At 39.4% G+C, this 15004-nt stretch overlaps 1 protein-coding gene and 1 long non-coding RNA gene across 2 annotated transcripts in view; one reads left to right on the forward strand and one right to left on the reverse strand.

Moving 5' to 3' along the window:
- Positions 1–11467, forward strand: part of CCDC93 (coiled-coil domain containing 93) — a 31605-nt gene extending 20138 nt beyond the window's left edge. The window contains exons 15-23 of the mRNA XM_054277671.1: positions 119–200; positions 562–633; positions 1769–1840; positions 2116–2224; positions 4735–4817; positions 7841–7878; positions 8785–8869; positions 9527–9640; positions 10840–11467. Coding sequence (XP_054133646.1) covers positions 119–200; positions 562–633; positions 1769–1840; positions 2116–2224; positions 4735–4817; positions 7841–7878; positions 8785–8869; positions 9527–9640; positions 10840–10893 — 709 coding nt within the window. The 3' untranslated portion in view covers positions 10894–11467. The remainder of the gene's footprint in view (positions 1–118; positions 201–561; positions 634–1768; positions 1841–2115; positions 2225–4734; positions 4818–7840; positions 7879–8784; positions 8870–9526; positions 9641–10839) is intronic.
- On the reverse strand, positions 10532–12146 carry LOC128937826 (uncharacterized). The gene is made up of 2 exons (XR_008483109.1): positions 11461–12146; positions 10532–10903 (listed from the first exon to the last, which is right to left on the reverse strand). It is a non-coding gene; the product is annotated as an uncharacterized LOC128937826 (long non-coding RNA).
- Positions 12147–15004: the final 2858 nt, after the last annotated feature.

The raw sequence follows: 15004 nt of genomic DNA on the forward strand, positions 1-15004 counted from the left end.
ATCCAGATTTTATTGTAAATTTATTTAGAACTAAGCTTGTTTTGATGTATATTAATTGTCCATCTGTTTAAATTAGAAACTAAAAATCTAACATAGTTTACTGGATCTTCAAATTTAGCATATTACAGAGTCTGAGAGCACTGGTGGCCATGAATGAAAACCTGAAGAGCCAGGAGCAAGAGTTCAAAGCACATTGTAGGGTAAGTTCCAGTATCTCCTGGAAGGATTCATTTAAAACTTGGTAAATAAGCACTTTCCTGGTGTGTTGTTGTGCTGTGTGTCCTTGTCTGTCATCTGTCCCACCCCCCAGGTACTGCTCCCTCCAGGTTTATATTGAATATTAGCACTCCTGGAGCAGGGAGGAGTGAGGAAGGATCTGAGCTGGTGTGGCCTTCCATGATATCCTGAAGCAGGGAATATTGTTTATTCTTCCAAATTTAAATAGTGTGTGTGGTCAGCTCTGAAATTTTGTTAGAAGTTGCGTTGTCAAGATCCTTCCCTCACCTCTCTTAAGAGAAGATGTCTCAGTTAAAAAAAAAATCAACTTTTGTTTGTTTAAAGGAAGAAATGGAGAGACTACAACAAGATATTGAGACTCTGAAAGCCGAAGCAGCGGAAGATGGGGAGGAACAGGTAAAGCAAAAGCCTAAGTTCTTATTTCCAAATTGCATTTTGGAATGTTTGTTTAAGTCTTTCTGACTTCTGGGACATTCTTGTAAGCCTTAAAGTGTCTGCTGGAATATTTAAAAAGCTCTGTAAAGCCACAGTTCAGGCTGATAATCCTAGAAATACAGGAGTGTGCAAACAGCAACAGCATTATCTGTTCTTTTCACAGAATCCATGGGGCTCTGCTTGTAGATGCTTTTGTGCGTTTTTCTTCTTTCTCTGTAGTACCAGAGAAGAATCTCTGGGTGTTGTGCTAAAAGCTGTGCATATCTCTGACAGAAACATGTCTTCCTCAGAAAGAATGTCTGGTTTGGTTGTTTTTTCTTAGAAGTGGGGTTATCTGAAGGATGAAAACACAAGCTTTCAGTGGCTTGGTGCACTGCATGCAGTGAGCAGCTGTCAGAAGTTAGACTTTAACACAAGTGCATCCAGACTGATAGCAATGAATAATGAATGAACAGAAAAGGAAAAGCTTCAATGACTTTATTTTCAGTGGGTAAACATTTGATGCATTCATACCTCTGGAACAAGGCAGATTACAACTTCAATGATGCTGCTGTCCTCTTCAACGCAGCATGAAAAAAATTAAAGTGCAAACTGAAATCTTAAATTTTTCAGCAAGGAAAAAAAACCTATCTAGCATAGCTTACTGGATCTTCAAATTTAGAAGCCCACACTGCAGGAAGTTTAGAACACATGTCAGAGGCTTTATGTTCTGTTCAGGTGCCTTGTTTATTCTTAACCCCACCAGTGAATCAAAGTATAAACACTCAGACAAGGGGTACTGACAGTCTTTGGATTTGTATCTTCAGTTCATTCATGTATCACTGTTGTAAAGCAGTGCAAAAGCTATTGATAACTCTTAAAAACTAAAATATCAAAAGTTAAAAACCGTTTAAATGTTCTTGTTTAGAGTAAATGATGTCAGGCTTTTAATACAGATAATGAATTATTATTTTAAAAACCCCAAACAATAAATGTGGTGTTATTGTGGGAGCCAAAGATAGGCAAAACCAGAAAACAAACCAAATCTGCCCATTTTTGCACTGCAGCTCTCCTATGCTACTGTAATACACAATTGTTTTGGGTTCTCAACTTCCAGGAGCCAAGTAAGATTATAGAACAGCAGTACAAAGCTGAGAAAGAGAAACTTCAAAAGATCCGCCTGCTACTGGTGAGTTACTCTTTGTGTCCTTACTTGTGCAAAATTGCTGATGTTTGTCTTATCTTGGAATTTCTAATACATTGTCTTGTTGTGCTAATTTTAACAATTGTTTCTGTCACAAATCAATTGCAAAAAGAAAAAAAAAAAAAATTGATCCTCAGCCAAAGCTTTTTGTTTTTAAAATCAATTATTTAATAACAAAGTATTGCTGGGGGGGGCTTCATCCATTTTAAGAAGAGAACAAGAAGAGGCTTTGTTTTCTCCCCTCCTAACTTTCTATTCAGGCACGAAGAAACAGAGAAATAGCCATTTTACAGCGCAAGATTGATGAAGTTCCCAGCCGAGCTGAGCTCACACAGTATCAGAAGAGATTTATTGAACTTTACAGTCAGGGTATGTATATCAAGCAGGACCATCCTGCTGAAGGCTAAAGCCCTGAAAGGAGGGCAGTTGCATTTTAAGCATATGGCATGTAACAACAGCACCTGCCAATTTGGTGGTATTTTAAAGGTTTTTGGTGTTCATATTACACATCATATTTTTGAGGTTTTGTAAGCTGGGCTTTAAGAATACGCCTGAGGGTGAAACTCAGTGCACAAGATTTCTGGACTAAATTTTGTCTGCAGCAGGTTCTGTCATTTAGGTTAATAGCCAGTATGTTCTGAAACTCCTTAATTCACCATTTACAAATGAAGTTGCTGTGAGGTTGAATCGTGTTTAATTAATTTGCCTTACCATTAGATTGCTTTTATTGTTTCCACTGACATGACATAACTGGTTCTGAACCAAACTATGTCAAGAACTACCAAGTAAAAACAGTTTCTTGAGGGGATTGACTTCTTTCATTTTTAATTAACACAATCCTGCTATATCTTGGTAGTAGCAGAATACAAATTGTCTTTAGCTGTTATGATCAGAAATTATAAAATTGGAAAAGGTGCAAATGGAGTAGAATTTCAAAGTTGTTCCACTAAACTGGTAACAGACCGGTATGCTTACTGGTGTATATTTAACTAACTTGTGTGTTAGCATAAGAAAACCTAGCTAATGATTCAGAGATATTCAGCATTTATTAAATAAATGTGTGAAGCAAGCTCTGGAAGGGTGAGCAGTTCCAAACTGGTTATCTGAGTGGGATCCAAATCCCCTGCCCTGGTGAGGCATCTCCAGTGGCACAGTTCTGTGCTGTCCTCCACAGGTATTGTGCAAATACATGGAATAGATGTGAGTACAAGTCCAGTGCTTCTTCCCCCCTTTGCTGTGCCATGCAGTTTATTTAATCAAGTCCAGCTATAAAGAGCTTTGTTGTTTTTCCTTGAATTTTCTGCACAGTCTCTGTCATGTCTAATTCTCTATCATATCTGGTCAGATACCTGCTCAAAAGATGGAGCTTCCTTTATATCTGAAGTACAGAGAGATTAGCATCAAAGAGACTTGGGCAGCTTTGGGGGTGGATTTAAGATGCTTTTATGGGACTTTGTTTTCTAAAGTACAAAGTGTGAGTAGTATCTCAGGATAACACACTGCTCAGTCATGGCTGGGAACCTGCATTGCACAGGCTAAGCTTCTAGAGAAATGAGCTGGGAGTCTCAAGCCAGTTTTTCTGTGCATTGTTGTATTTTTAGAGGTACTTAGAGGCTTTTCCCTCAGCCAGATTCAGGTGACCTTCAGTTGCCAAAACATGGATTTTTTTCACTTTGCTTCAAGGGGTTAGACAGGACAATCTTCAGCACTAACCTCAAACCATAGTGATTTTGTGATTTTTACACCAGAATCTTTTTCAGCTATATTCAGTGTTTTGGTTTTGACCTAACTGAGCCTCTTCCATTGAAAATGTTTAAGAGAATCCATGAGCCAATTGGTTCCCTTTTCTTCTTCCCCTTTTTTTTACCCGGCTTGGGTTCTGGTGTGTGCCCATAAGGCTCCACAAGTTGGCACAACTTTCCAACACAGGTGAAATATTGAAAGGTTTTCTGAGTTGTTTTGTGGAATCCACTCATGAAAGAGTTGTGACTACCAGAGCTGCTGGAAGAGCAGAAGGAGGTGCATGAAGGAAATGGTTTGGGAAAGGCCTCTTTCATTTGGCAGCAGTTCTGCAAATCCCAGACTAATGAGCAAGATTTCACTGAGGTTCATCATTTTTAACCCATACATTTTCTCCAGCTTGTGGTTTCTAGCCAGAATTACTTTTGCTGCCTGTGGAACTCTTTCCTTGGGAGTCACAAATATATTGGACTTCCTCAGGCATTGAAGAACTAAAGGCTAGAGGAGGACTCAGAAGATTTAAGTATCATCTTGTAAGCCCAAAGGGAAGGCATGTGTGAGCCTTGCCTTCCCAGCTGAGCTCTGACCAACATCTGCTGTAACCACCTAAACCAGAAAGTATTACTTAATTCTATCACCACACATAGATTATAAGATAAAAAGACTTTAAGACAGCAAAATCTTTGTTGGGTATCTTGCACATGCGTAGCTTGACATTTATAGTCTAATGCACTTTTTCCCCACACAGTCCTCCCAAGATTATCTGCTCTTCCCTGTCCCTGCTGAGCCTGTGCCCCTCCCACAGCCCAGGCAAGGCCACTGTGAGCAGCACAGCTGCCTGGGGGTGTCAGGGTACAGCACAGACAGGCACCTGATGGTGCCAACATGGGCTGGCAGAAAGGGCTGCCAGCAGTTGGGGCTTAATTTAGACACTGAGCTGTGTTGTTCTTATAAGAGATGAAAGCTGAAGCCCTGCTGAGAGAAACACTGGGAGGATGTTCCCTCTGCATGTACATTAGTGACTGTGTTCCATTATTGATAGTGGAAAATATGTTATAGAAAGCCTACAGAGTATTTTTACAGATTCCATTTTACCTCGTATTCTTTTATTATTCTACCCTCTTATTTTTTGTTTGCAGTCTCAGCAACTCACAAAGAAACCAAGCAGTTTTTTACTCTATATAATACACTGGATGATAAGAAAGTATATTTGGAAAAGGAGGTAAGAAAATGTTATTACTATTTTCCAAGTATTCAGTCTGTGGGGAAGGAAATAAAAAGTTTTTGCTTGGCTTTCTCCATATTCAGTCCTGTCAGAGCAAACTTACTGGTCTTTGTAAACAAAAATGGAACAACAGAATCATAAGATTATTTGTAATCTTGGAGGGGCAATGGTCTGTGTTGTAAAAGAATTGCTGTTAGTACAGCATGTTTGAACACTCACTGTGCTCTTGAAACATGAATAGCATTTGATCAGCAAATATCTCTGTAATCATAGCACCAAATTACCCTTTTTTCTCTTTTTAGTCAATACCTTTTATTATGAACCCAGACCACAGTCAGTGACTTTGGAGAGCAAATTTAAGCTGCTGTCAGCAGCATCAAATTTAGTTCTCAGGGTCTGAGCTGCCTACACTTTATTTGCTGGTGATTTCACTGGGTCAGAAGAGTAGTTTTCATGACAGAATGGTTTTTACCTCTCCTCTTTTCCATCTATGTAGAGTTCACTTCTATCTTGGGCATAACTGAGCAATTTCAGTCTTCTTTTTTTGCAATGACAAGTGTCTGATTTCAGTAAAGATGGAGAAATAGGAGGAAACAAGAGGAAATACAAATTATAACTTTACTTTTAAAGTACAAAGTGTTTTTATACCTCAGGTTTCTCTGTGTATTCTAATAAAATAAGAACAGATAGTGAGTTTTGCATTATTTAGATATATTTCTTTAGTTTGTGAGACAAGCAGTGGTCTAATTTCTGACTATGTAAAGACCCTTTTTCAGTGTCCTTTCACATCCTGTTTTAGAGATCATGAGCAACCATTTCCTTCCCTTGAGCAGCTGATTCTAATCCACGTTAGGTAGTTTTCATTTTTCCATTCAGAAGAGTCATATACCATATTTTTAAAAATGTATGAAGTACAAGCTATATTATATAACTTAATTTCTCCCCTACATTAGTATTTAATACAGACTTATTTGTTGGGGGTTTTGTTTTATTTTTGGGGGGTTTTTTTGAGGGTAAACCTGAAAATTTAAAAATTATAGAGAGAATGGTTTTGAAATGGGGCATAAAAAGTAGATTATAGAGAATAGAGAAACAGAATGTAGAACAGATTTACTTCACTGTTGTATAAACTGGGACTACTCTTGCTAAAATAATTCAATGCCTTTGGTGTTCACAGGGGGAATTCTGAATGTCTTCTGATGCCATCATAACTTAATTAAATGTGTAATATTATTGAGATTTCCTTGGGATGCATTTAATATTAGACCCAAAGTTTCAGCAAGTAAATATTGTCTAATAATGTATAAAACATGTCTTTGGCATCTCTGCTTCACAAAGATTTCTAGAATATACTTTCACTTTGTCTTGTTCCTGGGTTTTGGGGAGATTTTTTCCCCTTTTTCCTCCCCAAACCAGCCCTTTTGTAAAACACACTGAGCATCTTTGCTTTAAAACAACAATAGTAAGAACCATTGTACAGTTGAATTTTGGCTATGAGGGTTTTAGTTCTGACATGAAAGGTTTCTGTGATCATGGCTCATATTTAACCCTGTTTTCAGAAAGATGCATTTTTTTTAAAGGCTTTAACAGTAATTTTTTTCATAATGTCTTTCAATTTTGGGGTGTGTGTGCTGATTTCACTGTAGTGTGACACATCCACATTCTTCCTATGCCATGGTTGTGCAGCACTGCTGGGCAGGGCTACTTTTCCTGGCTTGAATGTGTGTATATATAGATATATATCTGTATAAACTGTAATTATGTTCTCAAGCACAGGCTTAATGGAAGTATCTTGAGGCAGGGCTGTGAACATGGCAAATATTGATGAGTAATGCAATATTTTCACTGCTGTAAATTACAGAATTCTTAAGCACCTTGGCTGCTTGGGAGTCTGTTCAGAATTTGTTTGAATTTATCCAAGGGAAGATCAGAAACACCTACAGATTCTGCCATGCCTGCTTATTTCTGTCTTTCAGGTGGAGGATTTTAGATTTAGGAGATGAATTCAGCTTTCTGTGGCAGTGGGGCAGGTGATTCTGTTTGCAGACCTTGGGTTTGCTTAGTGCAGAACTCTTCAAGCACTCATCAAAAGGAGAAACTGCTTGGAAGGCTTAACCACAGGAGACTTGCAAGATGTATTCAAAGCTGAGAGAAAGGATCACATTAATTTCCAGTTTTGAATTTTAATGCTCTAGGCAATATGTAAAAAAGGAAAAAAAATCAAAGGCAGTTACATAGGATGTATTCCATATAGTTTTATTAGTTGGGGGAATTTATACAAGCAGCAAAATATTCCTGGGAGTAAATGTTATAAATGTTTATTTTTGTCTTCATTGGGTGCAATGCTACTGTCTTGTAGGGGAAGCCACACCTCTGAAATGCCATTCTGTACTTTTTGTTAGTTCACCTTTTAGCACTCAGTAAAATACACATTACAAAGTGAGTAATGGTGCCTGGCTGGTAGGGAATCTGTAAACCTCATCTGCACAATGAAAGCAGTGCAGGAATTCACTGCACTGCTTGGAGAGTCTTCAGAGCCCTGTGTGGAAATAGTTTGTGTTGAGTGGTTCCCATATCAAAAGCAAAAGTGTTTTTTCCTGTTTATTTGTGATGTGCTTGTGCACATGTCAGCAGTCACTGCTGAACACTGGACCAGCATCTGCTTTTTTGTCAAATTCCAACACATGCTAAGCACATGTACAGGCCATTTTACTTTATTGCTTTAGTTTGGGAAGGCATCATGCTGGAAAACTCTCGGTGCTATAACTGAGTGCCAGTAAAATTAAAAATATCAATTGTGGTCCAGCACTTCTGCTTCTGTCATTCAACCAGTGGGACAGATTTTACTAAATCAAAAGGATTGTAGTTTATCTTCTGAAAGAAAACTCAAGGTGATTTTTGTAGATCTGTCTGCTTTTGAGGGCATTATCTATATAGTAACTTTTTTAAAAATAAAATTCATCTTATTGTCTGTGCAGAAAAGACAAATGTGTATTTTCTTTTCTTTTTCCAACTCACAGGTGAACTTACTGAATTCTATCCATGACAACTTCCACCAGTAAGTTATGGTTATTTATCTCATAATAGTTGCAAAGAGTGGTAGAGTTGGTTGGGCAAATGGGAGTGGGCAGCAGTTATGGAAACTAAAAATTTCTTAGAAGATTTTATAGTCATAAACTGATTTATAGAATAGTTTATTAACTCTGTTTAAGCCAGTTTGGGGAATCACAGACTTGGAATTATGTAACTTTTATAGCAAACATATGTTTTCAATATCTGACTCTTTAGATGTGGAAATTCAGTCATAATTTTCCTGGATTTTTTTAAAGTATTTTCCTCCTTTTAGTGGAGTTGTGGTTATTACATTATGTACAAAACATTAGACTGGGACATGTTTCAGACATGTTTATTATAAACTACCTCTGTATTTGGAGATTTTGATATATTGTGGAGTCTGTGTAAAATTGTGGTTGGCTTGGAAGTTCATGGTCAAAGATCAGTGTGTGAATCAGCCAGTGTTTATTTTTCTCTAATGATTTCAAGGTCTAAAATAATGATTTGGAGGTCTAAAATGACTTCTAGGCTTTCCCTATTACAGTGTGAAATTGTACATTTGCTGTTCTCCTAGACCTCTATTCCCCTTCTTACTATTCACAACAGAGGCTTTGCTTAAAAAATTATGTTTTTATTTAGTTATTAGCAGTTGACCTCTGTACAGCACATGAGAGCAAGGAGCTGACTTGAGCTGACAGGAGCACACCTGTGATGAGCTCTGAGCTCTCTGTGCCCACCTCTTTGGCAGCTGATCAGCTTTAGTGTCAGTGGTACCAGTGATTAAAAGGATGAATTTTTACACAGAACACAAAGCAATGAGAACTTTAGACATGGGTGGATGTGCAAGACAGCAGCAGCTGAGACACAGTGTCCCACATTCCTGTCAGGTGTTCCATTTTCTCCTTTCCAGAGCCATGGCGTCGTCCGGATCTCGGGAGCAGTTTTTGCGGCAGATGGAGCAGATTGTGGAAGGCATCAAACAGAATCGAATGAAGGTCTGACTCCCCTCACTTTCTTGGCTAGAACCTGGGAATTATCTCAGCAAAGCCTCTTGGATCTTTCTATGCACAATTACTGTCCATTACATGAGGTGCAAATTAGGCAAGCAACTAAAAAGGATTATTTCTTTTCACTTTTGTCAGAAACTTCTCACCACTAAATGTCAATGAATAGAGTATGAGAGAGGTGTTGTAACACCTCTGTCCTGACAGGAATCTTATATCCCTCAACTTCATTACTGGCACTGTAGTGATTTAAATGCCTGAGACAACTGAATGCCACTGAAATCAGTGAGAACTCTTCCATTTGGACTGTGTGGGTGCAGTCAGACCTGCACCTCAGGCACGGTTTCTGACTGTGGGAGCTGATGGAAGCTTTCTGCTGCTGAAAAGGGTCAGCAGCACCTCAGAATCCCAACCATCTTGTGCCCTTTTCCCAGCTGCACCTACAGTGCCACTGATACTGAGACTTCAGCATTAGGCTCTTAATTTTTAAGAGCTGACCTAAATGTTCTCTGCATTTCAAGCACGAGCCAGGGCTATCATTTATGAAGTGTCTGTCTCCCCTAGTGTGTTACAGATAGCTGTTCCTTATGCACTGTGTCCATGTGTATCCCATACATCTGATCTCTTACCCTTCCTGCATGCCAACAGATGGAAAAGAAAAAGCAAGAAAACAAAATGAGAAGAGACCAATTGAATGATGAATACTTAGAGCTTCTAGAGAAACAGAGGCTTTACTTCAAAACAGTGAAAGAATTTAAAGAGGTAAGAACACTTTTGCTGCATTCAACTGTCATGTTCAGTGACCCATTTTGATGTATTTGTGCATTAACATATCCACAAGATTTCCTGATATGATGCTTATCACACCATGTTCATGATGTACCTTAGTTGTTTTCTCCATGTGAATCTTGGACTCTGAATTTGATTCTGGGAGTTCTTTCACTGCTAGATTGGCACCTCTTCATGTTACAGGGAGAGGTTATCAAGCAAGTATATTTAAGTTTTTTAAAGGTATATTTAGGTTTTCAAGTGGAATCTCCTGAAGGTCTGTGAGCAGTTAGTTATTGGAGCAAAGAGGGGTGTGGAAATGTGAGTGAATGAGGAGGAAATGCAGGATCTTGGTCATTAATCTTCAGGAACCAGCCTTGTTGCCTAATGATTGTGAAAGCACTGTATAACACTTCATTGATTTAGCCTTTCCCAAGCTTTTAATCATCATGGGCTTCTGTTACTTGCTGTCTCCATGAGAATGAATGAATGAATGAATGAAAAGGAATGCTGCAGGCCAAATTGTCATTTGGCTTCATATGTTTGAGGAAAAATATCTTTGTGTAATTATTCCTGCTTTGTTCTGAGACAGTTCCTTCCTGCTTCAGACAGAATGACAGGGGCTGTTCAGCTACTCTGACGTGCCAAATTTTACATCCTACTTGCAGAATTTAAGTAGATTTATTGTTAGGTTTTTTACCTATTTTCTTCCATTGCCATGTGAGGGAATTCCTGCTCAACTCTGCTACCCTTAAAAATAAAAAAGTCATGGTTGTGGTACTGAACACAGGTGTACTTGTGTGAATATATTTCCTGACTGAGAGTTGTTCCCTGAGCACTGACTCTTTTGCAAACTGTCCTGAGAAGTTCCAGATCACCTACAAGTAAGGCCCATTTCAGATTTATTCTACTTATAAGTAAAAAGCAAAATTTGCTTTAGCTACATCCGGAAACTTCAGGTGGGTGGTCAAGCAGTGTTCCTTCTGGCTTGCATGTCATAAATTTAATTAATATTGCCATTGGAATAACATTATGGATGAATCAATATTATCTTCACCTCATCACTCACTCCAGGCTGCTTTGGATTGTGGAGATGTTTCAAACTGAAAGAAAGGGTTTGGTTCTGTTGATGTGGAGATACAGGTGGCAGAGTTTGAGCAATTCCTCCTCACTTGTTTGCTCTCTGTTAACAGGAATGCCGTAAGAATGAGATGCTGCTGTCCAAGCTGAAAGCCAGTTCTTCCTGAAGAGCTCCAGCTGGGGAAATTTAGAGAAGATTGTTCAGTCCATTGAATCTCTTTTGGGAGGTGACAGTTATAACTGCAATGTAGATGTATATATATAGATATATATAAAAAATATATATACACACAGCTGTAAAAGTCTGGTTTTTCCAGTATGTGTTCAGTTTACATTCCCTCATCACATGGCTGTATTATTCATTATTGCCTCCACTACACAGTAAAGACTTAACACAGTACAGCAAAATAGAAATGTCTAATTTTATTTATTTGGGTTTGGGGTTCTTTTTTTCCTACAGTAAGGACAGTGGGAGTTTTTTTTTAATTTGGATTTTAACACTGAATTAAGTGAAAATTCTGGAATAAGTTTACATGTACTGTGTAATATGTCCACCACCCCATAGGATGAGCACTGCAGAATGCAGTACTTTGTTAATTTTGGCCCAAAAAACCCCTTCAAACTCACTTTTCCAGCTAATGACTTCACATTATTTTAGTTTATGCTCTAGCCATATATATAGGATTCCAGAGGATAACAATTAATTTCTAATGGCTAAGAAAATGAAAACTTACCTTGGATAATTCCTGGTGTAAAATTATAGATCTATATTTTTATAAAGTCTAGCTGTTGTATAAATTTCTTTGAAATTTCATTTTTATATATAGAGAGTGTGCTTGTAAAATTAATAGCTCCAGGAAACAAACACTTCAATACTAGGATCACCACGTTATCCCTGGCTGGGATGAAAATCAGAGTCTGTCACCTGTAATATAGGAAGATAAAGATTGAGACATTCTGCTCTAATGAACTGATGCTCACCTTTGAAGACAACAACCTACTTACCCTGCTGAAGACTTGCTCTTGAGAGTTCAGAAACTTTGTGGGACACTTTCTGAGACGTTTTTATATCTGTATATACAGTATTTTATAATTCAAACAGTTGCTTTTTGTACTTAACTCCAGGATTTTGGACTGGCTTCTTAATGTACATGACATCTTCAGGAGAAGAAGACCCACGTTCCTTTTCCCACTGACACTGATGACAGCACTGTTCAATTACTGTCTATGGCAGCAGATATAAAATAAAGGATGTTTGGAATCCAGTGGCATTCTGATATTGTGTTTTTAAGGTGGAACTTGCCTCAGAAGCTTTCCCAGGCTCCTGAATCACAAGTGCATTAAAAGATGAACTGTGTCCATAGTTAAATGAGTCACTGTGTTTGTGATGTCCTGCTCCTTCAGCACAAACAGAATGAAAACCTTCATTCAAACCTTGCTCCCCCCCACTGGTCAGTGAGGGAATAGATCTGGGCTGCTCCTCTTGGTTCAAAAAGTCAGTCTGCCCAGGACTGGCAAAATCACATTCCAAGTCCCTTCAAAGAAGGAAAAATTTACACTCGGCCTTCCTTCAAAGAAGGAAACCTGCACTGAGTGCTGCTTGCAGATTTTCTGCAGTCAGCTTCGATATAGAAGGCATTATATCTGTCTACAATTTGCCCTCTATAAAAACAATAGAAAGCTCATTCCAGTTTGTAAATTGAATAACTCAGCTTTGGCACCAAGGAGACCTGCTTGGGAATTCAAGTCGTGCTGTGTTTGTGTTCCATGCAACTCTAAAAAAATAACTGAATGGGTATTTCACTTTGGGATTTATCATTTTAATCACAATTGCTTTTTAGCATCAAGAAAAATTTCATAGGTCTGGTAAATAGTAGCGTAAATAATGAACTTGCATGTACAATAAATTATATGATTATTTTTTCAGTGTAATGTTAAAATTTATGCTTATCTGCTACAAACACAGTAACCTGGAAACTTCCACAAGGAATATAAAAATGTGAGATCCATTGCTCTGACTAGGATTTGTGTGATTTTGACTAAGATATAATTCTGAGGTTTGTAGAATGCAGTTATTGCTCACAAAGGATAAATCAGAGTCCAAATCATAACTCACTGCCTGCTGTAGATGGAGCCCAGGGCAGATGGCCACAACCTTTGGTGTGAGGCCCATGTGAAAAGGAGAAGAAAGGAGCAGGTGAGGGTGTGAAAACACTTCCATCAGTTGTTTTTGCTTTCTGGCACAGGCTCTGTGTGTTGGGTGCCATTTCTCCTCAGACCTGGGGAGGAACTGAGAGGAAGGAGAATCTGCCTCCATCTCAGCTGGTTGCAAGCAAGGAATTCTCAGAATTTTCCTTCAGTATTGCTGGATTTCCTTGTTGAAAGAGAAAGGTCTTGCCCTGAACTCATTTGCTGTTACCTTGTAAGGCTTGCAAAGTAACATTTACAGGACTGGCAGCAAAACCTAATTTCTTTGTTAGGGTTATTAGCATTGTCTGCTCACACTCATCTTCCAAAGCCCTTTCATTTCTGCACATCCTGGGTTCCCACAATGCAGCTGATGCAGGATTCTCAGAACCTTGCTGCAGGATGCAACTCTGCCCTTCTGTCAAACAATAGGGTTCAGTAAATTTTTCTGAGAGCAAATTCAGTGTCAGGAAATAAAATTTAAAACTAGTAGTCCACTGCTTACAAGCAGAGATGATTGGTGTACTCAAATTGGCAGCTTGTATTGGGGAAATAAATACACAGTATCTAAGCTGTGCCAAATTATGTCCCTTTAGAGTATTTGGGGTTTTTTTCTGTTTGGATAGTCAAGATATTATGTCATTAATCTTAGTTCACATGGCAGCATGCAGCAAGTTAGGCAGCAACCACTGATACATATTTTCTTTGCCCCACAGCAAGCTGTGATTAAACGCCAGAATTTTAAATCTCGAATCTGTGCTGCCACTCTTCTAAATGCAGTCTGCATTTAGAGCCAGTGTGGGAAGCTGATTTTGTTGAGAGCTTTCTAAATCCACTGCAATGAAATGAAAGCTCTGCTTGCCTCTCGCTGCCTCTGGGTGTGTGGGGAGGCCGGCTGTGTGAGCCCATCACTGTAACACTGCTGGCACAGAGGCTTGGGTGGACACAGCACTGCCTGCTGAGCTCCAGAGCTCCTCACAGCACAATCCCAGAGGCCCAGCCTCGCCTCCTAAGGGAGCTAAATCCATCCTTGAGGAGGAGGAGAGCTGTGCCAGTGCACTGTGCTGCAGGTCAGTGTCTGCAGCAGTGCCCTGCATGTGTGGCTGCAGGGACTGCACAGGGGCCTCGCAGCTCTGTGGTGTCCTCCAAGCTCCAGAGCCATGGCAGAAGTGCCTGCACAGCCTGTGCTGCCCCTGGAAGCTGGAGATCACTGCAGCCAGACTGGGATGAGCCAGGGCACCAGCACTGGCATTGGATTTGTGTGGCAGTGATGGCTTGGCTTACCAGCCTCAGGGACTACAGGCACTAAAATTTGTCCAAAACATGATTATTAGAAACTTCAGGAGTGCCACATGCAGAAGATTTGTGTGCTTTTCAACACCAGCTCAAGATGACCTCTGCATTTCCTCCTTCCATGTCATCTGTTTGCATTTTAAAGGTTTTAGAGCGGTGACTCTTACATGAAAAAAAATCAAGTGACTTGAAAAATTCATCAGTGGTTCTGAATGAGGCTGCAGGTTTTAGTAACATTCAGTCTCTTACATATGTGCCTTCCTTCTGGTTTAATTAAGCCTCCAAACTGGTTTGAATGGTAGCTACTCCATATGCAGGCAAGTTGAGAGTCACAAGGAAAAGTTATTTAAATCAGCATTTAAGTCTGAGTCACTGTCTAACAACTCTTTGAAATTCTAGTAATTAAAACTCCTGAATTCCCACTGAAATGGAGAGAAGCATCCTCTGCAGGAATGCAAGACACACAGGTGGCTGTGGGCACAGCAGGTCACACTGGACTGTCACAGCACTGCAGGTGTGAGGTACAGCACTGCCTGTGCTCCTGACATGCAGCCAAGCTCCCTTCAGCTTCCTGGGACTCTGTGCCATGCTAGAAATACTCAGAGATGTGTCAGCTCTCCCACTCAGAGCAGGGGAGGAAGTAAAACCCACCAGAGAGACAAATATGGAGCAAGATGGACTTGGCAGGATGCAAGGAAATAGATTATTTCTGTATATATTGTTGGGTCAGGGATGTTTGTCAGATCTTGGGAAAATGATTTCAGGCTTAGGTTTGAGTCTCTTTGGGTTTTGGGGAGT

The sequence above is a fragment of the Melozone crissalis genome, unplaced genomic scaffold, assembly GCF_028551555.1.
Source record: "Melozone crissalis strain CALT ecotype California unplaced genomic scaffold, PUWL_Pcris_2 ptg000023l_1, whole genome shotgun sequence".
NCBI classification, from domain to species: Eukaryota; Metazoa; Chordata; class Aves; order Passeriformes; family Passerellidae; genus Melozone; species Melozone crissalis.